The following is a 23,325-nucleotide window of genomic DNA, read 5'->3' as shown; positions in this document are numbered from 1 at the left end:
ACTAATGTCTATTCCCAGACATTATTCTAAGTGCATTTACATGGACAATCTGATTTAATCTATACAACAGCCCAATAAGATAACATTTTTAGCCATGTGTTATGGATGGGAAACTGAGGCATGGATAAGTCACATAACTCAAAGTCATGTAGGCTCCATCCTAGCTAACAAGTAGTTGATTCATAATTCTAGTCTAGTCAGTATGACTCCAGAACCAGAGATCTTGACCAGCTGCCTCCAGAGGAGAGATGGAGAGCTATAGATGGGTGGATGGATGGATGGGTGGGTGGATGGGTGGATATCAAGAGTTGAAGGGAAACATTGTAGGTTAGTAGAGAATTATTCTTGCAAAGTGAAAAGAGCATGGTTCTCAGAGAATGGATTAAATGTCAGCTGCATCACTTATTAGCTGTACCATTTTGGATAATGTGTTTAACCCTTCTGAGCTTCAGTCTGTGAAATGGGGAAGATTGGGACATCTTCTTCATAGGATTTTTATAATTATTCTATGATGTGTTGCAGGTGAAGAGCTTGGCACAGGGTCTGGCACATGTTGTCTCTGAAGTTGTGGCTATTAACAAAAGTCACACTGGCCATATTTATTCACAAACAACCACTTCGTAAATTCATCAGTGAATGTGTTCAGTGGGTCCTTTTGACAGCATGGAATCAGCAGAAACCCTTGACTTCTGGAATTTGACAACATTATTGCTTTCTATGGATGTTCTTGATCAAATAATCTATCCTATCAGTCCCAGGGATCAGGAATCCCTGAAGTGAAAACTCCTGTTTAGAAATCTAAGCTTGCTATCCATGTCTTCCAGAAAGGAATGGAAATTCTGTAACTGGACATATGAGATCTGTTTTGACACATAAGACCTGGTAAAGTCAGGCTCAGGTTTATGACCACCTTCTTCTTCCATCACTCCCTCCCAGTCCCTTCCCTTCCTATGTCACTGCGATTTCCCCCACCCCATTCCCAACAAAGCAGACCCTTTTTTGGCTGCCCTGACCTGGCACATACCATTTCCTCTATTAGGAAGGGCCTGCCACCCATTTTCGGGTGGGCCAACATCCTTCACAATTCAGAAGCTGATGCCATGCAAACCTTTACCCAACCCCCCAACCCATGAATAGCCCCAGTCTCTGGGCATATCCTCCATTGGTTTTCTGTGTTCATACTCCCAGCGCTTCTGTTTATTATTTACATGATGACACCTTAGTTTCCCTCACTAAGTCCCTGGGAGCAGACACCACACCCTTCTTAGGATTGGCTTCCCATCATACATCACAGTGTATTACTTCAACCATACAGTGGTTGTCCATAATTGCATATTACCTAAAAAAAGCAAAATTTCAAGCAGGCTGGAGATTATGATATGGACAGGAGCTGACCTCATGTCCCTGGAGGCAGGACCATCTGCCCTGCTTACAGGTAGGAAGGTCACTGGTCACTTTATTACTTAATGTCAGTTGCATGAATACAACCATTTAGGAAGGACTCTCTGTGCACCACACCTGGCACTTCACATCAATTACCTCTTACAAAGCTCACAACAACCTTTAAGGGACTTATCCATTCTTATGCAGACCTTACTGATTAAACCAAGGTTGTGACTCTGGCCACAGAATAGTTGGCGGTAGAAACAGGGCTGAAGACCCCAGCAGAACCTGTACTGTGTCCTCTAGGCCAACCCTTCTCAAGCTTTTGGGAATGTCAGAGCCTCCTGGGGAGCCTAGAGAGAGGCAGGGATCCATTCAGCAGGTGGGGTCCAGAATTCCAAATTTCGATCAGCTTCACTAAGTGATGCTAATGCTGCTGATGAACCACACCTGGAGGGTCAAGTCTCCAAACCCTGGTCATCAAACTCTTTGGATCATGTGCCCCATCAACAAAAGAGTTTGAATGAGTACCCCCGGAACATGTGTATTTCTTTACTTGTAAAGCAAAGACACATATGACTATAATAATATATTAGAGAAAGTTCGCTCCGCTGTTCCAGCTGTTAAAAATATGTCATTGCAAAACGAGAGCAGAACTTTAGAAGGAAAAGATAGACACTATCTGCAGATGGGAGCTCTAATACTTGCTTCCCAGCAGATTAACCTGTACCCTGGGGGCAGTCTTGGTACTCACAGGAAAGGCCTGCAGATTCGCAGCCCAGTTCAAATGCTTTGCCTGTCACTCAGGCCAAGGTGAGCAAACCTAACTACTCAAGTGACAATGTGCTTTTGGTCTCAGCAACTTGGGGCTCAAAACTCAGATGTGAAGAGGACTAAATTCAGTGTTAAAGTATCTGAAATCATAGGAATGTACCCATGTGGGAGACCTGACTGTTGGTATAGAGAATCTAAAAAAAAAAAAAAGATTTTTATACAACAGGCATGGCGATACTGATCCATTCCCTTGGAGGGTCTGCCTGCTGCTAGGACTCAGGACTTCGCCTGGGGTACTACTGCTCTTACTGCATGCTCCTATGACCCAGCATTCTAAAAACCCACTTGCTGCTAAAGCCTACATTTTTGGCTAATGTCAAAATCATCTGATTGACGTTATCATGATCCAGAAAGGTGTGGAGAGTGTTGAACATTGCAAAGAATGGACTGAGAGATTTCTTTGGCCTTGAAGAGCTGTAATATCCTCCTGTAATATTAGCAAGTGCTGGTTAGAGAGGTTCTCATTTGATAATAAGTGTTGAATCCATCTTGTTATCCCTTCAAGCTTCCAGCATGACCTCTTGGTAATAAGACATTTTAATTTAAGACAGAGTCAGCCTCATTCTGCTCATGCCTCAGATGCCACAGCTCTCCTATAAGTCCGCCAGCCACAGAGCAGAACTTATCGACCTCCTTTGGCTGCTCTCCAATCAGTCCTGTAATTAAACCTCTCAAATAAATTAAAGGGACTTTGAAGCCAGGGGTACTGCCTGAGGTCCAGGGCACCTAGCATGCCCTTGTGAGTAGAATCACATTGTGTATTGCTCAATCCAAAGGTCTACCTAATTTATGAGAGATTACAGGGGGCCAAGAGCCACATCATATCTACTTTACAGCCTTCCTCGGTCTTAAGATCATGCTTTGACCACAGACAACATCCAGCTCAAATTTGAGGCATTGATTTAAATAATCAATCATACAATGAACTACATTAACTTCAAACTACATTAAAATTTAAAATTGAACTACATTAACTTTGCCAACACCTACTGCAGTGGTGTCCGGAAGTGACTTCCTTTCCATGAGCTTTGGTATTATGGTCTGAATGCTCATGTCCCCCCCAGAATGCATGTATTGGAGCCCTAATCCCCAAGGGGATGGTACTTGGAAGGAAGACCTTGGAGAGGTGATGAGGTTTAGAAGAAGCCATGAGCATGGGGCCCTCTGGATGGGATTAGTGTCTTTACAAAAAGTTGAAGAGACCAGAGCTCTTTCTCACTGCCATGTGAATACACAGGGAGAAGGTGGTCTTCCACAAGCCTGGAAGATGGCTCTCACTGGGAAAGGAATCTGCCAACACCTTGATCTGGGACTTGTACCCTCTGGAACTGTGAGACACATCTGTGGGTGAAGCCACGCAGTCCGTGGTATTCTGCTACAGCAGCAAGAGCTGACTAACGCATTTGGGTGCCTCAACCACAAAAGGCAGGTACCTGGCCATATCCGAACTTCATGCCAGCTCTGACAATATCCCCCTACCACACACCCTGCTTGTCAAAACACAGATTCAGCTCTCCACGCGGCTTAACTCACATGCCGGGATCTCGCTCGGTTCTGTCCGGGTGCCTTCCAGTTCGTGACCAGCCTCATTCACGCACCAGCAGCTCCGAAGGTCCAAGTGTGCCAGAGGAATGCTGAAGTCTGAGTAGGGCCCTGGGTATCGGCTGAGCTGGCCATTTATAATCTGCCAGAAGAAGTAGGGCTCCAGGAGTATGTTCCCCCCAGCCTCGGTCAGGTTGCCGTCCATCACTGCCAGTGGGACATCTTGGAAAGAAGGGTATCTGGCCAGCCCTGGGAAGATGTCCTGTTGGCCAGCCTCATACAGACTTTGAATAAAGAGACGGAAGCTTCCGGAAGCTGCTTCTCGATAGCTTGTGATCTTCCTTAGCAGCTCTGGAAGGGTCAGCTCCTGGCTACTGTTGTTCTGGGCCCCCCATCGCTCGTACCACTCAAAGGCCTGCTCAGGAGGGCCATCGCATTGCACGGGCCTCCACTGTCCACTGGCACTGCACTGTGGGACATAACTGCTGGAGAAGGAGGGCAGCACGCTGGAGTCAGAGCCCAGTGCTCGAGCTACCCCAAGGAAGGCTTGCTCAGCCTGTAACTGACAGGGCGTTGGGCCTGCAAGGGACAAGGAACAGGTAGGTCAGGTGAAAAAGTTTCATGAGCCCAAAAGACCAAGATGAAAACCCCTGACTATCCAAATCCTACCTAAAAACTTACAAAGCCAAAGAAATCCCATCAACCGTAAATCTGTAAATAACATCTAGACCAAGAATATCCCCAGCACCAAAGTTGCACTGTTGCAATCAGCTGTTGTCAGCTCTACAGAAAACTTTGAGCTCCTGAAGGCCAAACGAGTCCCCGGCTTCACTCATCAGAATGGCTGACAGTATCAGCGCTTCTCTGGACAATTTGTAAGTGAATTGGCTAATTTTGCCTTTGCAGCAGTTACAAGGGAATCCATTTTTTCTGCACTGCATCATGTCAGGGCCCCAAGAGATAATCAGGATCTGTGGCTTGGATACTCAATGACTTACATCGCTTGAGTTCTCCAGGCACACTTCGAGTTCCAGGAATAGCCTGCCCCTCGGCGTCCACGCAGTAGCACTCTGAGTTGAAACACTGGACAGGTAGGAAATGGCCCTCACTGTTACAAGAAGGGACAAACAGGCTGGCCCCAGCGGGCAGGCTGCCTGAGAGGCTTTGCATGAGAGCCCTTTCCTTCTCACACTCTGTGGGGCATCTGGGTCGTGCACCTCGAACCCTGGATCCAGCAAGCTCTTTGCCCCGGGAATCCACACACCAGCACTCTCCAGCGAAGCACTGGACGTCCTCGTAGTTTCCTTCTGCTGAGCACAGTGGGACAAAAAGGCTGCCAGGTGTCTGCTCACAGCCCTGGGAGCTGAGCATCATTTCCATCACGTCACCTAGATCCCTCGCTATGTCTTCTGGCACAGAGAGAGCCTGCTGCAGGAAGAGAAGGAATTCTGGAAGCTCCAGGAGAGAAGCAAGGAACGTCAGGGAATTTTGGTTTTCTTGCAAGTTGATCTCAAAGCCAAAGCTGTCCACAATCAGCCTATTCGTAGCATCTCCCTTCTTAGAGGCTTCAGGGGGTTCTGTGGCAGGATTTGAATCTAATCCTAAGGAGAGGGGCTTGGCGAGATGGGTGCCTCCATTCTGGAAGCCTGGGAGACCGAACTGCTGGAAAAACTGACTGAAGTTAAATGTGCCTTTTGTGCCAAGGGCTCCAGACAAGTTGAACTGGCCAACATTCACCAAAAATTTCCCTCCAAAGAGGTTTTGCTGGAGGCGCTTTGGGTCGGTGGTGAACTGAAGGGCAAGGCGAGCCAGTTCTCGGGAGGGAAAAATCGCTCCGATGGCCTCTGTGAGGAGAGTTTCTAAGGCAGGAAACTGTTTATCCTGCCCTTCGACCATTGGGTGGAGAATCCCAGAGTCCACAAAGAGCTCCTTGATCAAGGGAGGGCAGGATGTGGGAAATTTGGCTCCTCTTGGAGACATCCATCTTCCCTCCTGAGCCACGAACAAGTCGTGTTGGCTGAAGTAGCCGGAGGGCCCGAAGTGAAGTCTAGACAGGGCCTGCCTCCTCTCTGAGATGCAGAGTTGGTCTTCAGCTGCACAAGACAGAGTAGACAGACAGGAGAAATGGTTTCAACGTCAGCAAGGAACACTGAGACCGCCCCACAGACCCTTCCAGTAGTAAGATGTCAAGCATTTCAATGACGAACATCAACATTTTGTACCTCTGTCTCCATTAGCCTGTTATTTCTTTATTTTCTTCCCCGCCCCCACTCCCAGTAGCATCTGTGGTGGCCATTTGGGGGCATGAGTGCTCCAACTGACGCTACTCCTTCTCCTGCCTTTCACTGGAGCGTGACCCCCTACTAAGTTGGGGGTCATAGGCACTGGCCCCCTTTCTAAAAACCTGATCACACACTCACACCAAATGTCCTGACCACACACTCACTCACACCAAATGTCCTCTCTGTCTCCTCAGCCCAGGATTCCTATCCACCCAGAATTTCAGAACAGGATGTCATTTGGAAGCAGGGTCTTGGCATATGTAATTAGTTGAAATGAGGTCACACGGATTTGGGTGAGCCCTAAATCCAATGATGGATGTCCTTCTAAAGCCATGTGAAAACACAGACACGCAGGGAAAAGGGCCACATTATGATGGGGACAGAAAGCAGCTACATGCCAAAGAAGGCTGAGGGTTAGCAGCCCCCAGAACCTGGATGGGCCAAGGAGGAAAGTCCTTGAGACTTCAGGGGGAGCTCAGCCCTGCTAACATCTCGATTGCAGTCTCTTGGCCTAGACTGGGAGGGAATACATTTCTGTTGTTTTAAGCCACCCGATTTGTGGTCATCTGTTACAGCAGCTCTAAGAAACTAATACACCCACAAATTCCTATTTGTTTTTAATGAAATTTTTTTTTCCTAGCATTCTTTTGTTGGAATTTTTAATGGACTTTAATACTTCGTTATATGCTCTTCACACGGCTGCCTAACCCCTCCTTGTGGGTAGGTTTGTCTAGGCTAACTAGTTTATAGGCTCTTGGAGCATAAGAACCATAATTTAAATGCTATTCATATTTCTATAATAAATATTTTCCTATGTTGTAATACATAATATATTATATTTTATTATAGGAAATATGGAAATATTTCCTATAATAATGCCATGCAACAAACACACAGTACATTTTTCTAGGCATCTTAACCTTTCCTTGAAGTTATTAATTAAACAGTGATCAGCTCAATCAACTCCATGTATGGTTGGCCAGGTCACTCTATCAGAATAATCTAGCTTGACTGCAATCACATTAAGGAAAAAGACTTTAAATTCAAATTCCAAGCATCTCCATCCCACAGGTGGAAACAAGTAAGTTCATGTTTCTCCATAAAACCATACATTTTAGAGGTCCTTTTCAGCCACCCACCCACCCACCCCCAACTTTTTAAAATAATTCTTTCCCTTCAGTTCACACGGATGCCAAAAAGGAAGTCAGCCAATTTCCCTCTGTAACCAGGCAACAGAGAAAGAACAGGAACATGTGGTCAGAGAGAGAAAACAGACTGGGAACATCCGAACCCCTAACACATCCCTCAACCAGTCCATGGCTGCCTTGAATGGAAGGTATTACAGGGAGGTATGGAAGAAATAAAGTCCATGGCTTTGCTTATTCTGTTTTCCAAATTGAGGGCATATCCCTTCTATTCATTTGTTATGTAGTGTTACCAAGGCAAAAGCATGCAGACATTGACTCCCTGTGGCACTCGTTTGCATGGAAATAGGACAGATACACCAGAGAGGAGAAAGTAAAAATATATGATCCCCACATTTGGTAACATTCTGGTTTTAATTTGGAAAAACCATAGTTCTCCATGTCCACCTGGAACCCGGAGGGCACAATATTCCCTAGGTTTTAAGAGAACGTCAGTCTAATCATAAATACCGTCAAGACAGACCTTCAAAATGTTCTTCCGAGTTCTCGCACTTGGCAGATAGAATACTACTGAACACCATGCAGAACACTCAAAATGTTAAGTTGGAGACATCAGTGACTTCACAGGAACTGTTGAATGAACTTGAGCATTGGATCCCTTTTGAGACTATATAAACACTTGCCCACTTCCTTCACTGTTTGCAATCTTGCGGAATCCATCCAGCTCCTGGGTTCCTTCCTCCTCTCCCTCACCCCTAACTGAACTTAAATGAACTTTTGGGACTTCATCAAGATCAAAAGCTTCTGCACAGCAAAAGAAACAGTCAACAAAACAAAGAGACAGCCCACGGAATGGGAGAAGATACTTGCAAATGACAGTACAAACAAAAGGTTGATATCCAGGATCTATAAAGAACTTCTTAAACTCAACACACACAAAACAGACAATCATATCAAAAAATGGACAGAAGATATGAACAGACACTTCTCCAATGAAGACATACAAATGGCTATCAGACACATGAAAAAATGTTCATCGTCACTAGCCATCAGGGAGATTCAAATTAAAACCACATTGAGATATCACCTTACACCAGTTAGAATGGCCAAAATTAGCAAGACAGGAAACAACGTGTGTTGGAGAGGATGTGGAGAAAGGGGAACCCTCTTACACTGTTGGTGGGAATGCAAGTTGGTGCAGCCACTTTGGAGAACAGTGTGGAGATTCCTCAAGAAATTAAAAATAAAGCTTCCCTATGACCCTGCAATTGTATTTCTGGGTATTTACCCCAAAGATACAGACAGATGTAGTGAAAAGAAGGGCCATCTGTACCCCAATGTTTATAGCAGCAATGGCCACGGTCGCCAAACTGTGGAAAGAACCAAGATGCCCTTCAATGGACGAATAGATAAGGAAGATGTGGTCCATGTACACTGTGGAGTATTATGCCTCCATCAGAATGTGATCTTAATTGGAAATAGGGTCATTGTCGATGTAGGTAGTTAAGATGAGGTCATACTAGGGTCTAGTGGGCTCTTAATTTTATATTACTGGTGTCATTTTGAGAAGAGAGGAAGAGCCATGGAGGCAGACAGGAGGGAAGACCGTCCGCTGATGACCAAGCAGGGTTTGAGGCTCCCATTGCCACAAACTAAGGAATGCCAGAGATTGTTGGCAATGATCACAAGCCAGGAAAATGGCAAGGAAGGAGTTTCCCCCTGGAAGCCTTCAGAGGGGGCATGGTCCTCCTAACACTTTGACTTTGAACTTCTAGGCTCCAAAGCTGTAGGAGAATATATTTCTGTTGTTCTGAGTCCCCGATTCTGTGGTCATTTGTCACAGCTGCCCCAGGAAAGTAATACAGTCCCCTCCTCAGTCTTCATTCAAGACATTGCAATGGCCTTCACTCTGGCCCCAGGCATATAGTCTAGTCCTGCTTTCAACACACCCTGCTTCCAAGTGCCTGGGTGGTCTTTCTTACACACAAAACCCACCGTGGAGCTCTCTAGGTTAAAATCCCTCAACCTCTTCACCTGACCTCTAGGATGAAGCCTTTGCTCTGGTAAGGAGAACCTCACTGTCTCATCCCGACCATCCCCCAGGCTTGAAGTGCTGAGCGCCATCCTGATCCTACTGCAACACTGTTCTCTGCCCTTCTTGCAGATTCAGCATCAGTACCACACCAGTGCTTATCATATATGTCCTTATAATTTCACTCTTCTGCTCAATAGACAGAGAACACCTCTCCTTACTTTCCTCCTTCAGGAAATATCTTTACTTGAGAAGACTAATCAAGCGTCACCTCTTCCATGAAGCCTTCCTGAACGTCTCCTCTTCATACACTCTGCAAGATAGACCTGACCCTCCCCTGTTTGCGCTGCTTTTGTTACTGGTACGTACTTCTCTCACAGCACAGTAAACATAATTCTCTTTTCTTTCTTCACCTATGAGGCCCCCAATATTCTCTGAGCTCACTGAGGAAGCAACTACGGCTGACATAGGGAGGAGAAAGATGCTGGAAGTTAATGACGATAAGTGGGTTTTCCATCATGTTGGGCTCGAAGGGCCTCTGGGGGACACTCAGGAGGCAGTGGAATGAGTGGGCTCTGGAGTGGTTGGTCTGGAGAAGCAATCAAAGTTATACAACTTGATGAGAACCAAAGAGAAGGCCCTTGAGAGGCAACCCACCACAAGATGGCCGCAGGCCTCGGCGCCGAGTTCCATGGATCTCCTTCCCTCGGGCGTCCACACACCAGCACGGGCCTCCCCTCTGGCACTGCACCCCCTGATAGCCCCCGTCCCGGCGGCAGCTGGGAACGTAGGGGTGACCAAAGCTGTTCGCTGTGAAACGCTCCACTTCACACTTTGTGGGGCCTGGGAGAGATGGGGGTGGGGAAAGGAGAGGACAGCATGTGAACAAGGCTCCTGGGTTGACAGCACACATTCTCTTTGCTTTGCAGTGACTCTGAAACCCAAGTGGTCTCCTCCAAGCAGAAACATGGACATGCCTCAGCCCCTCGGTACCCACATCGGAATCGGCCAGAGATGACGAGCCGAACTGCTAGAAACCGTCTCTGTAGTATCCGGTACAGGGTTGTCTCCGTGAAGGTGGGGGCAAGGTCCAGGCCAGCAAAAATGGTGTCATAAATTTCATCAAGTAACAGCTCCAAACCTGAGCGAGGACAGAAGCATGTCAAGGGCCGGGTGCATTCAGAAAGGAAGTCCTGACCTGGACGATCACACAGACATTAGGAGAGCCAGTGCCTACGCGGGCAACACCATGTGTCAGGTCTGATTGAGATTTTAATGGTATCGGAGATGCCTGGGTGACTCAGTTGGTTGAGCGTCCAACTCTTGATTTTGGTTCATGAGATCGAGCCCCACGTCAGGCTCTGCACTCAGTGGGGAGTCTGCTGGAGATTCTCTCTCCCTTTCTCTCTACTTCCCTTACCACCACCCCCCCATGGGTAAATAAAATCTTAAAAAAAAAAAAAATTAATGGTTTCCAAAGTCAGGGCTGCTGTGTACAGTTGTGCAGGTTGTTTGCAGCACAAAGGAGCACTGCTTATGAGAGCAGATTAAAATGCATCCTCTGTTCCACTCTCCAGGCTCAGAGTCGCATCTGCCCAAAGCGGAGCTCCTCCTTCCGGTGAGCACAAAGGCTCCATATGCACCAGCAGCTGTGTTCGAAGCACCATAGATGAACATTTGCAAACTGCGGTCTCTTCAAGACCCAGGGCAGCCTAGCAGGGGAGGAGGCAGACACTGCTCTTTCTGCTTGGCAGGAAGTGATAGTTAAGCTTCCAGGTTTGGGGAATACCTCTCTCTCCCTCCATTTGCCTGAGGCGTGCTTACCTGTCTCAGCCAGCTCCCGCCCTTGACTGTCCACACAGTGACAATACCCAGACACCTCAGGGAACTTGCTCCGGAAGGCACTGAAGGTCACAAATGCATCTGGAAACCTAAGGCAAAAGGAGATTTATGGTCACTGTTTCCTAAAGCATAAGTCTTCACAAGCTCTTCTTGTAGAAATAAATAATTGTGGACTCGTCTCATCTGGAGAGAAGGAATGTCTGCCTTTTTTTTTTTTTTAAATCTCATGCCATTTGTTCCACGTTTCTTACAGTAAATGCGTTTCTTTTCTAAGCTGGATTGACCTGGCCAGAGCCAAGCTGGATGAGTGGAAATGAAGCTGTGCTCAGCTGTCACCTGCTAATTAGTCCTCTCTCTCCCTCGTGAATTTTCATCAGTTTCTACCCAAGCATGTGCCTCATAGGATCAGGCGGAACACAGGTGATGAACCTCACGTTACTGGAGTATAACTTTACTAGACTATAACTCTAGGGGCGAAAGGCCAAGTTTGCTTCACAAACATATGGTGCATTGCAGATGATCTCATTTGGGGAGATCAAACGACTCCAAGCCCCTTACAACTTTTCCAGAGCTTGAAAAGAAGCCAGATTCCACCATAGGAAATTCTTGAGGACATTTCCCAGTCCCACAGTTGAAAACATGTGAAATCAACACGACACCACTTAAAAAGGCTATGCATTCCTTTCCACGAGTGCAGGGAAAGGGTGCCCACGCCGTGTCTGAGCGGGCAACTGCCGTCAGGAGCTAATCGACTGGGTTCCTGATCCTGAAGTAAGACGAAGCTATGTGATAGAAAACCATACTCAAGAGTTCTTCCCGTGTGCAATGATTCAGCAACCAGAGAGGAATTTTTCATCTTTATGTAACATCGAGAGATTTCCATTTATGCCCTAGAGGGCTAGCACCTGAGAACCAAGCATAACGTGTTTCTACCTATGCCCGGAAATATATCCCCAGTCAGTGAGCAGAAGCAGCAGCTCTCTGCACAGACCCACCGCTGTGCCATCTAATCCAGCAAAGCACTGAAAACAACCCTAATGTCCAATGATAGGAAAAGTAATGAGTAAATGATGGTAAATTTCTCAAATGGATGCATACATAACATTACATAAAAAGGGTAGAATACAGTACGGCCTGCAAATATACTGCAGGTGTATTTGCAGAAGGTAAGGTATGTTATATTGGCTACCAATCTTGAAAACAGTGGTGGAAGATAGAGTTTAAACCCAGGTCTTACCAACCACGTGCCGCCTACGTCTGCCAGTGGTGTTATTCAATGTATGTTGGGGACGCCTGGGTGGCTCAGTTGGTTGGACAACTGCCTTCGGCCCAGGTCATGATCCTGGAGTCCCGGGATCGAGTCCCATATCGGACTCCCAGCTCCATGGGGAGTCTGCTTCTCCCTCTGACCTTCTCCTCGCTCATGCTCTCTCTCACTGTCTCTCTCTCAAATAAATAAATAAAAATCTTTAAAAAAAAAAATGTATATTGGCTGCACCTGGTTCCTGTTCCACATTCTGAAAGGCGTGTGACTCTTACATTCAGACACTCTCCTCAGCCTGCCTTTCCCGATATCTAATAGATGTGGAAGGCACGCATCTTGGAGAATGCAGGGTTGGGGCACCTGGCTGGACCAAGGCTCTGAAACCCATTCCAGCCCTAGGCACAGGAAGTTTCTATCACTCTAGACCCATGTTCTGGTGATTCCACCCAAGGTCTGTTGCAGGGTCATGTCCCAGGACCAGTGCAAGTTGCAAGACTCTCGAGCCATCTTCATCCCACCGCTTTAGGGTCAGAGACCTCCTCTCTGCATTTACTGTCTTAGATGCTACCCAGTACCTGGGCCTCCGTTGTTTTTGCAGGGACCTCACTCCCAATATCCTTCCTTCTTGCACATGCCAGATCACTGCGGCTTCAGCTAGACGGGGCGTCCTCCCAACCCCCCAGGAAGATGACCTGAGGGCAGCTACTGCCACCTGGTCTCTCCAGGGCTGTCGTCTTCTGGCCTCGGGGCAGACCCCTGGCGCTGACACCTGGAACCCGTCCTTGCCAGTGCTGTGTGCCCTGAAAAGAGCTTAGGTCTAGAGGCAGGGGTGTCAGAGCTCCAGCCTTGGCTTAACCCTATGGGGTCATTGCCCATCATGACTACTCCTGAAATAATAACAGGGGGCATGTTCTAGATGATCAGACACTGCACCAAACACCCTCTAATCTCACCGGATCCTCACAACCTCGCTTCAAATGCAGGGAGGGCTCTGCCATGCTTCCAACCTCCTGCTAATTAGATCCCCACCCTTCTCTGCCACCCCAACCAAAATCCAACTACTGAAACTGAACCCAAGGTCTAAAGGAAATGGGGGTAAGGCCCTATCCTAATAGTTGGGCCAACTAGGTTTGGAACCTGGTGTATAGCCATGGAATGCTCCAGAGGAAGTGAGTCTGGAGTGGGATTCTGAAGCTAAGAACAAGGATTTGGCAAGGAGAGAATGGAGAACATGTCTAGAAGGATCATTAGCGTGTCTCCAACTTCAAAGCAGGGGCAGGGGATGATAGTATGGGCAGAAGGAAAAACTGAGAGGCTGGTCGTCACTGGGGGAGGCACAGGTCTGGTGACGAACGTCAGGACACAAGCATCTCTACCATGAACATGCTGTTCCTGAAAGCTCCATGCCCATTCTCCTTCTAGACATGGGTCTCAGGAAACCAACTGTCCTGTTAGCAGCAGGACATGGTCGAGTTATATAGGACCCTGTGGCATACGGCATTGTCCCTTTTATGAGAATCAGAGGAACAAAGATTTTTGCATCTTCAGTAGAAGAAAAAAATGTGTTCTTCTGAGAAACAGGTTTATTTTTATCTGGTGGAAACCAAATAACTGAGAATGTTTTCTCTTCCTGGGCATAAGGCGCTTGAAGACCAATATGAAGCCCCTTATATCTGTGATAAGAAACCTTTATAGAATGCGTGGTGCCAACCTTGCCTTGTCTTATTCTTATTTTCTACCTTTATTTTGTCTCCCCTATGATCTCCTCTATTTCCCGTTTCTAGCCTGTTTGGGGATGTCAGAAGAAAGGAGGAAGAGAAAATCAGCACAAAACCTTAAAAATAAAAAATGACGTATTTCATCTAGTAGAGAAGGATGTGTCCCTTCTGTTGAATTAGAGCAAACCCTTAGAACGTTCTTAAGAAAGTTCTTGAGAAAGAAAATCATGGTGCAGGGGGAAAGGGGAAGGGTGGCTGTCCTGAGTTGAGGCTCAGATTGTGGCCAACCCAATTAGAGAAATCACAGCTCTGGCTCAGTGGAATATGAAAGGTCCGGCCCTGCCAGGCACCTGGTCCTGGTCTGGTGCAGACCAGCATCCATGCCCTGAGCTCGGGCAGCAGATACCGCCCCTCAGTCAGACTCTCCAGTCCACCCAGAGATGGTTCCTCTAGAAATCCACCCATCAATTAATAAATTAGCAATTTAGGAGTCAGAAGAGCACTCCTTCAATAGAGGACCTGGTATGGATGTCTCCTATGAGGGTAACTGGTGGTCAGTCTTCGAAGATTTCTCCTCATGTTCTAGAATGATGTCCCCGTGCCACACGTTAAAACACATCTGATCCTTCTCATTGGGTTAACTGATTAGCATGGGTGGCCAAGGATCTAGGGTTGCTGTGAAAGTTGGAGTTTGCTTAGTCAGTAAGGACAAGAGCTGACAAACCAATTAACTGAATTTTAGCATGGACCACTAAGGTCTAGCAATGGCATCGGCTCCTAAAACCTTGACCTACAATCTGCTTGGGCAGAATATGTTTCTCTATTAGTGGCTGCGTGAAGGCAGTAGGAAAAGTGGAGTAGAGTCAGAAGAACCAGCAAAACTTACTTCACACCGTGACATGGTTTTCAAAGTCACCAGCCAAACAGGTGTCCTTAGCCATGGCCTCCAGGAGGCCAAAGGACCTGCTTCAAACAGGCAAACACTATGGCCACGTTCAAGTGCAAATCATCCCCGGGCACGTGCAGAACCACACAGCAGGTTGGCAAATGAGCTCACCATAGGCTTCCGGCCTCCCCTCCAGGCCCCATGCAAGTAAGTCAGCTGCCTCGTGCTCTCTGCTTGGAAGTCTCAAAAAGAAAGCCTCTCCGATTCAGTGTTCCCAAACCAAACTGGTGACTTTCCTTTTCTGAACTCATCCTGCGGCAGGAACCCGGAAGCCAGACCTGGCCTCGGCTCTTCCTCTCCCTAACCCTCCGCCTTCACCAAGTGCCACGGGTTCCACCTCAGCCATGTTTCTCCGGCCCTTCTGTCTCCTCACGACGCTCTCCGCCACGCGCTCTCCGCCCACGCCAGCACGGTCTGCGCCTGGACCCGAGCCGGAGCCCGCGGACCCACAGAGCGGCCTCCGAGCACTCCCCCTGTTCTTCTCCGGACAGACCATTCTTTCCGAAATTCAAAATATACCCAATCTCCCCCCAACCCGCACAGGCTCAAAATTCCTGATGCAATATTGGGGACATACTAAGACTAAAAATTACCTCTTGCTTATCTGAAATTCAGATGTAACTGGACATTCTGTATTTTATCTTCAACCTTAGGGATGAAATCTAGACTCTCTACCTGGCCTCTGGGGTTCCTGCCACCATGCCCTGTGGAGCAGCTGGGCCTGGCACTGCCTGGGTCGGCTTATCAAGAAACCTCTGAATACGGCTGGGCTTCCCGTAACCAACCACCCAACCCTTCCCATGACCTTTCCAAGTCGGAATTCCCCCCTGAGACACACTTGCTTTCATGAAGGAAAGGATCTCATTTCAGGAGTAATTTTTTTTGTCTGTTTGTCTTAAACAATGGATGCGGAGTCTTGAACTTTTGCATTTAACTTGACTGCCCTCTTGTGGAAGGAGCCGTGAACTGTGCTTCAAGCTGTCACCCGCAAAGTTCTTGAAAGCGCTCGAGACAAGCACGGACTGCAGGCCTACTGTGCACAAGGCTCTGTGCTGGGTGCTGCGGGGAGAGAGCGGAGTCGGGGTTGTGTGGGATAGTAAGTAGAGCCAGGAAGCACTAGCGCCCACTGACTGTGCTTCCCGTGAGTTCCTTAGCCTCTGTGTTTCAGATGCGTCATCTCTTGCTAGAGAACATCATTTTTTTTTTGTAAGTATTAAAGTAGGCAGAAGGATGTCAAATTGCCTGTATAGAGTAAGCACTCAGTTGAACTGAGTCCACACTGGTGTGCATCAATAAGTATCAGTAAATCGAGCTTTCGGGAAATCCTTATGTGCACATAGGCAGGCCATTCTCTAAGCCTGGGAAAGGAAAAAAAAAAATATGTTTTTTGCACCTGGGCGGTATGGGAGGAATCCCTACAGATGCATCATAATTTGCATTTGTCTCCGTGGTTTCATGGGTGAGGTCTCATCAGATCCTCCCCAGAACTTAGTACACAGGGACTTGTCCCTGCCCTCTCCCCATATTTCAGATGGGGGCACTGAGGCACAGGGACAGAGAGAGAGTAAATGAGCAGGTCACGTTGCCAAGCAGGGGTGGAGTTAGAATGAGGGTCATAGAGGCAAATGCAATGGGGCCCGGCAGGTAACACGGATGGAAGGAGTAGGCAGAGGGATACAGAGCGCCGCACCATGTGTGGTCAGCCCAATAAAGGACAGTTCAAAGCCAGCTTCTTGGTGCCATGGGGGAATTCAGGAATTCAGAATTTTGTGTATTAAGTTAAACATAAGAAATTGCTGATGTTCAACTATTTTTACCTATGCAAACAGAAATTTCATGGAGTTAACTTGAAATGTTTTGGTTTTTAGAAGAATATACAGCTCAAATAAGACTTTTCACGGGCCAGCTCCTGTGGCCAGACTGTGAGCCTGAGACTTCTCCCAGCGCAGCCCATGGGAACTCTTTCTTGGAGAGGGCAAGAAACGGGTTGCTTGGAAGCCAACCACACAGACACTCAGGTTCTCCAAGAGAATTCCCAGCAGCAGCCACAGACTAATACTTTTCCTGATCTCACTCAAGGCGTTTCAATCTTGTCTGAGTCTGTGCTGGCCCTTTACAATGACAAAGGGGTCATCTTGAATAACAGACGCAACCTGATTATTTGGGTCAAGATCTATCATGCATCTCCTTTTGTACATTTGTTACCTAAATCCCTATGCTTATGTGTAAGTGCGTACAAACACACAATTCACAAAAATGCTTAAACACACAATTCACAAAAATGCTTAAATACGATGATGCCCGTGCTTGCAAGAGGGCCATCTTTTCTCCTTCTCTGCTGATTCCCCTCTCCCTACCCCTGCTTCTCCACAGCCGCTTGACCCTGCGGATGGCATAACCCCCACCCAGTGTGCGCTGACTCATCTGTCCCCTGTGCTCACCTAATCTCGTACAGACCCGAGCAGAATCCTATCCCTGTCCATGCATGTAAAAGGGTGTGTGCTTATTTGTTCCATAAAAAGTAATCAACAAGTGCCTTGTATCTTGTATATTATCATGATATACACGGCAGCACCCTCTCCAAGTCAACTGGCGGAGTTCCAAGGCATTCTGTCTAATGGCTGCACACGTATTTACGGTGGTGGCCATCTATCCAGCCATCCACCTTGGGTCTCTCTGTCACTTTGTTCTCCGTTTTCTGCTACAGTGAGAAGCAACACAGTAGACTTCCCAATACATATGTCTTTGCTCTCCGGTCTTTTTACTTCCGTGGGTTGCCTGGTCCAGGCAAGGGGACAGTGGGAGTTTGCGTAGTTTTAATTTGGATGTCTGTTGCCAGCTTGCTTTGTTAAAAAATACTGTTGTCCTTCAGCTGCCCAGCAGCTTATGAGAGCGAGGCCTCTCTCAACTCCCAGCAGCCTGGGCCTCTCACACCCCAAAGCCCCCAGCCCCAGCATGTGCGAGAGCTTCAGCAAGGGTTAACAAGAGATAGTCCAAGGTCTGACACACCCCAGAGGACCGGCTCCTCTTACCTGTTGTAGCTCTGAATCAGGTCAAAAATCATCATGTCTGTGGTGTTGACAAACTTGCACTGGACAGGCAGGAATGCCCCATCTGGAGAACACTGCGCTGGTGACTTGTCCCCCACCCCGTGGAGGAGACGGCGGTTTCTTATCTCACAGCTCCTGGGACCTAAACAATTTCCAGGACAAGATTTCAGGGCTGAGGTAGGAGTAGGTGCGTAGGCTTCTGCAATCGTGTTCATTCTACACACGTGGCCCAGACCCAGCCAGAGACGGATCCCGCACGGGGGACTTGCCACGGACCTCCATGCAGATGTTTCTACCAACCGGCCAGCAAATCTGGTCGTGCACCATGTGGCGATATTAGAAGTGATAAAACCTTCCTCAACTGCTCTCATTTTCTGCACTGTGGGCCGGGCTCTCTCCCTTTGGTCAGGGAGACCCGATAAGGTCTCGGTTACGGGTGGAAAGCCGCTCACACTTGGGGTGGGGGTTGGGCGTGTGGGCTGCGGGGAATCCAGAGACTTACACCGGCTCGGCCTGCCCCGCTGGCGCGTCCCGTACACCTCCATCCCTTCTGCGTCCACACACCAGCACTGCTCCTGCCCCAGGTCGCACTGCACGGGCGCATAATCCCCCGAAGCCTGACACCGGGGGAGGTAGGCTGCCGTCGAGCCGTTGATGTAGCCGCTCAGCAAGATCTGCTGCTTCTCCAGCTGGCAGAAGGACAGACCTGCGGATGCATGGAGCAGTGTCCGACCGTGCTGCGGCGACAGCCTCAGGCTCTCTCCCTGGAGACCAGGACATGTCCTTCCCACCCCCGGGGGAGAGGGAGCGACAGGCCCATGAACCTCGGATCCTTCGAGCTGGCAGAAAGCTCAGGACCAGCGCTCCGACTGTCAGGCCGTATCCCAGGACTGCGCCCAGCATCCTGTGTGCCAGGTCAGGGAAGGGCAGACTCCACCATGGCCCACTGGCCCACAGGAACCCCCCACAGCCCGGGCGCTGCAGAGGGGAGGCTGTTTGCTGGCAGAGGCTTGTTGGAGCATTCCCACGCCCCTGCCCTGCACCTCGCTGTGCAACCCTCCCTGTGCCACTCTGGTCTCCCTCCTTATGTGTAGGGTTGAAACACGACCACCCTCCTCGATGCATGAAGAACAGTGACCTTGACAATCACTGCCTCTGCTGAGTACCGACTGTGTGCCCAGGGTTCGACGCCTGCCTTACATCCTGAGGCGGATCCTACATTCCTATGAAAGATGGGGGACCACAGCTCAGTGAGGGCATGGTACCGGGCTGGGGTCTTCCAGCCGGAGCGTGCTGGGAGCCAGCCTGCTCCCCAGGCTGGCCAGGCCTGCCAAGAACAACCCCGTGCCCCCAAACAGAGCTTTTCTCCTCAAAGGAGATCTTTGGTGCCAAGCTCAATATCACCATTTAAAGATGACCAGTCCCCACTGGACTCTGTCTTGGGCTTAGCTCTGACGTGCTTTACAGGGAGGCTGTGTTTCTTTGACTACACATGATAATACTTGTTTCCAATGGGGAAATGCTCACCTAGGTCTCCGATTTTAGAAACACCAAGGTAAGAAAGCACTAGGTTTGTCTGTGGCCTAATTCTGCTTCCAGAGACCTTGGATGTCTGGCCTGTGGCTTCCTCAGAGCCAGGCATGTAGCCCACACGTGGGCTGGTTCAGCACCTGTTTGCTGAAAAAATGACTTGACGGGTCCACTGGATTTTCAAAGAAGCCCCGCAGGAAGTAGGGCCTCGTGGGCAGGACTGTTACCCTAATTGGGAGAGGAACCTCTAGCAACCCAGAGGGAGACCTGCCCGGTCACAGGAACCCCTTTCCCCCAGACGCCCCCTCTTGCACTCACAGGCCATGGGCCGAGCAGGCTGCCTGCTGCCAGGCACCTCCTGGCCATCGGCATCCACACACCAGCAGGAGCCCCCATCGCTCTGGCACTGGACGGTCCTGCAGACAGGAGAGACATGCCACACAGACAGCATTACTAGGGCCCCAAGCCACAACCCAGCTTAGTCTTCTTCTCCTTTCCAGTCTTCCAAGTTTTCATTCGTGTAAATTAGGGGGACATGCAGTGGAGGGGGTGAGCGACAGGTGCCAAAGCTGGCCTTTTCCTGTCCTGCTCCTCTGCGTGACAGCTCAGCCGTCCACCCTCGGCCGTCCGGTCTACTGTCCGGTCTACCGCCCCACCATGTGGCTGCCACCTGGAATCCGCTGCAGGGGGTAAAGCCAGTGCCCTTGTGGCCCAGGGGTGGGCAAAACAGCCCGTGAGGTCTAGGCCGGCGGAGAGCAGAGCCTCGGGTGTGGGTTACACAAGGAGGCACTCTCGGGGTGCCTGGGATACGTGGTGTCTGCGGTGAGACCGGCAGGAGGATCGGCTGTCCTACTAGGGGCAGAAGGAGGTCAAAAGGGCTCCGGGTGAGGAGAAAAGCCAACACAAGCCCCCTGAGGAGGACCGGGGCGGGGGGGGGCGGGGTGCCTGGAACTGCAAGTGACGGGGAACAGCGACACGAATAAAACCACAAAGGTGAGCGTCCCCCCAGCGTTTATGTCACTCCCGACATGCCAGATGCCCCACAAGGGGCTGGACCAAGGGGTCTCCGCGCTCTGGGGAGTAAGGTGCTGCCGGGGGCATTAAGAGCACATAAAAAATGAGGGTCGGCAGCGATGTTTCACAGCGGTTCCCAGAACGCAGTCCACGGACAGAGCTCCCCTCGTTCAATGTGGCTGGAATAGCACAGGAACGTCAGAATCCAGGCCCACACAAAGGATTCCTGCGCGTTCTGCTGGGATGTCGTGTATGTTATGGTTCCGTTCTCTAGGGAGAGCCCAGGACGCACATTCACATTAGGGCGGCCAAACACCGCTTCCGGAGAGGCGCTCACTCTGGGGAGACAGAAGCGCCTGGCCCAGATCGCTGGCCTTAGCAGGGCCGAGGTCCAGGCAGCTTGTCCTTCCCCTGACCTCGGACTTCTCCAAGTGCCCACAGAGGACAGGAGGCGCCAGCGCATCCATCCCCCACACCTTTCATTAAAGCAATTGCACTGCACGTTTGGGCAGCAAAAAAGGGATGTCCTCGGTCCCGGCTGGAATGAAGCAGTGACTGGGACACTCCGGGTCAGATTATCCAGCGTCCATCAGCCTGAGGAACAGATCCTAGAGGAGGACACCTGCCACCCTCCCCTCGTGACAGTGTCACATGCCATGAACACGGGTGGGGGAGAGTGAGGGCACCTCACAGGGTCAGGGGGGAGGGGTGGAGATGAGCTTTAACATTTCTTTTTTTTTTTTTTTTTAAAGATTTTATTTATTTATCAGAGAGAGAGAGGGAGAGAGCGAGCACAGGCAGACAGAATGGCAGGCAGAGGCAGAGGGAGAAGCAGGCTCCCTGCTGAGCAAGGAGCCCGATGTGGGACTAGATCCCAGGACGCTGGGATCATGACCTGAGCCGAAGGCAGCTGCTTAACCAACTGAGCCACCCAGGCGTCCCTAGCTTTAACATTTCTTAGGGCCCCGGGGTCCACAGGGCTGAGGGAGTCTTACTGGTAGCTGCCGTCTTCTGCGCACTGAGGAACGTGGTCCGCTCCCCTCAAAAAGGCTGTCTCCCTCTGCAGCTCGCAAGGACGCAGGGGCTGGGCGTCCACCTGGTATTCTGGGAAGAGGGAAGCAGCTCATCAGGGAAGAGTGTGGGTGGGATTTCTTTGACAATGATGGGCTCCCCAAAACACAGATGCTCTCCTGAGTTGTATTCCCGGCGTCATCATCAATAATCACCTTCTAACTTGCAAGTTGGCGGTTATTCACGTGTTTCCAAGTATGACATTGGCTCATTTAACCCTCAGCCTCTCCCAGGAAGTGATGTCTGCATTTTACCCTTGTGTCACTAAGACAGTGACAGGGACCTGCTCAAGGTCAACAGTTGGCAAGGGCAGGATTCAAAGTCAACTCTCAGACCCTCATGCTCCCCTGAACCTCGGTGGGGTTAGGTCTGAACACCAGAAAGAAGGTGTTCTTGGATTTATCAAGCCACCCCTGGGGGCAGGACACTTTCTTGGCACAGGTCAGAAGTACAAACTAATTAGTAATTCCCCCAAGTCATATTTGTATATCACATTGAGAACGCATGTGACACACAGGAGCTTACTCAGAAATCACAAGCACCCCGGGAGGGGTGTTCACTTTTCCAACAAGAAAACCAAAGTGTACATTTATCCAAAGTCACCCAGCAAGTGGCCGAGCTGCTGCTGGAACTTATGTCTATCTCACTGAACAGGTGAATTGGTTTTTTTCACTACCTGCAGACTACTCTCAAATGCCTCCCACGGATGGCCTCGGCCTGAGATAGCTAAGGAGATACAAAAAAAAAAAAAAAGTCAGTGCCAAAATTCACTAAAAGGATGGGGTGGGGTGAGCTACAGTTGAATTAGGGAGATCTGATTTCCCATCTGCTCTCCACCAATCGCTGGTTCCGTGAACTCAAGGCAATTCAGTCTACTTCTGTGAACCTCTGTCTCTTCATCTGAATTCCCTCCTTGGGATATCATGAGGACTGAATGAGATCAGAAATGTCTGGGGGCACTGGGGCCAAGCCTGGCTGACATCGGAGCTGTGGCCCGAGAGCTCCCTCCAAACCCTCTGCTCCGTGGCCTTGGGCTCAGAACTCACCGAAGATGTTGGCCGACGCCAAGCAGGCTGCGCCGAGTAGACTGAAGACCCACAAGGCCGGGGCCATTGTTGTGGGCCCTTCTGGGGCTGGAGGGGTAGAAGCCACGGCCCGCCCTCAGCCAGTGGAGCCTTTATAGCCCTGCCCTGGAACCAGCTCCCCCGCCCACGGGCACTCAGTGACGCAGCGCCTGCGCTGTTCACAAGGGGGCTGGTCACAAGGGGGCCTCCACCTGCGTCTGCCCGCTCTGAGGACACTCGTGTGGCCAGTGGGGGATGAGAAACCTGTTGAGGCTCTGTGGAGCAGAACAGGGCTGGGCAGCTTTGAAGTTCATCTTCACAAATGAAGGCCGAAGCTCTACGGCTCTGTGGGCATCAGGCTCAGCCCTCCCAGGAAAAACGCATTTCCTCCCGCCCTTCTTCCCTCGCTGCCTCGTTCCTTCCTCCATTCCTCTCTCCTTCCTCTCTACACCCCCCCCCCCGGCTTCCTACTTCCATCAATATTGTTTAGACTCCCCCCCCCCGCCCACTCCACGAGTGGACCCTATTCTAGACAATGAGAATATGGCAGGAAGCAGGCAAAGTTATTAGTATAGAATATAAGAATTTTAGTGAGAAAAGCCACACAC

The 23,325-nt window shown here is 49.6% G+C and overlaps 1 protein-coding gene across 1 annotated transcript in view; it reads right to left on the bottom strand.

Annotated features, from left to right (window-relative positions):
* TG (thyroglobulin) overlaps positions 1-23,050 on the bottom strand; it is a 235,825-nt gene extending 212,775 nt beyond the window's left edge. Inside the window, exons 1-10 of the mRNA XM_032316132.1 lie at positions 22,700-23,050; positions 21,578-21,686; positions 19,887-19,984; positions 18,541-18,744; positions 18,021-18,180; positions 11,043-11,149; positions 10,216-10,359; positions 9,876-10,061; positions 4,758-5,852; positions 3,751-4,338 (exon numbers count right to left, since the gene is read on the bottom strand). Of these exons, the coding sequence (XP_032172023.1) occupies positions 3,751-4,338; positions 4,758-5,852; positions 9,876-10,061; positions 10,216-10,359; positions 11,043-11,149; positions 18,021-18,180; positions 18,541-18,744; positions 19,887-19,984; positions 21,578-21,686; positions 22,700-22,766 (2,758 nt within the window). The 5' untranslated portion in view covers positions 22,767-23,050. The remainder of the gene's footprint in view (positions 1-3,750; positions 4,339-4,757; positions 5,853-9,875; positions 10,062-10,215; positions 10,360-11,042; positions 11,150-18,020; positions 18,181-18,540; positions 18,745-19,886; positions 19,985-21,577; positions 21,687-22,699) is intronic.
* Positions 23,051-23,325: the final 275 nt, after the last annotated feature.

This window comes from Mustela erminea, chromosome 16 (assembly GCF_009829155.1).
Source record: "Mustela erminea isolate mMusErm1 chromosome 16, mMusErm1.Pri, whole genome shotgun sequence".
Lineage (NCBI taxonomy): Eukaryota > Metazoa > Chordata > Mammalia > Carnivora > Mustelidae > Mustela > Mustela erminea.
Note: the sequence above shows the minus strand (reverse complement) of the source record. Positions and strands in the feature narration are given on the sequence as shown.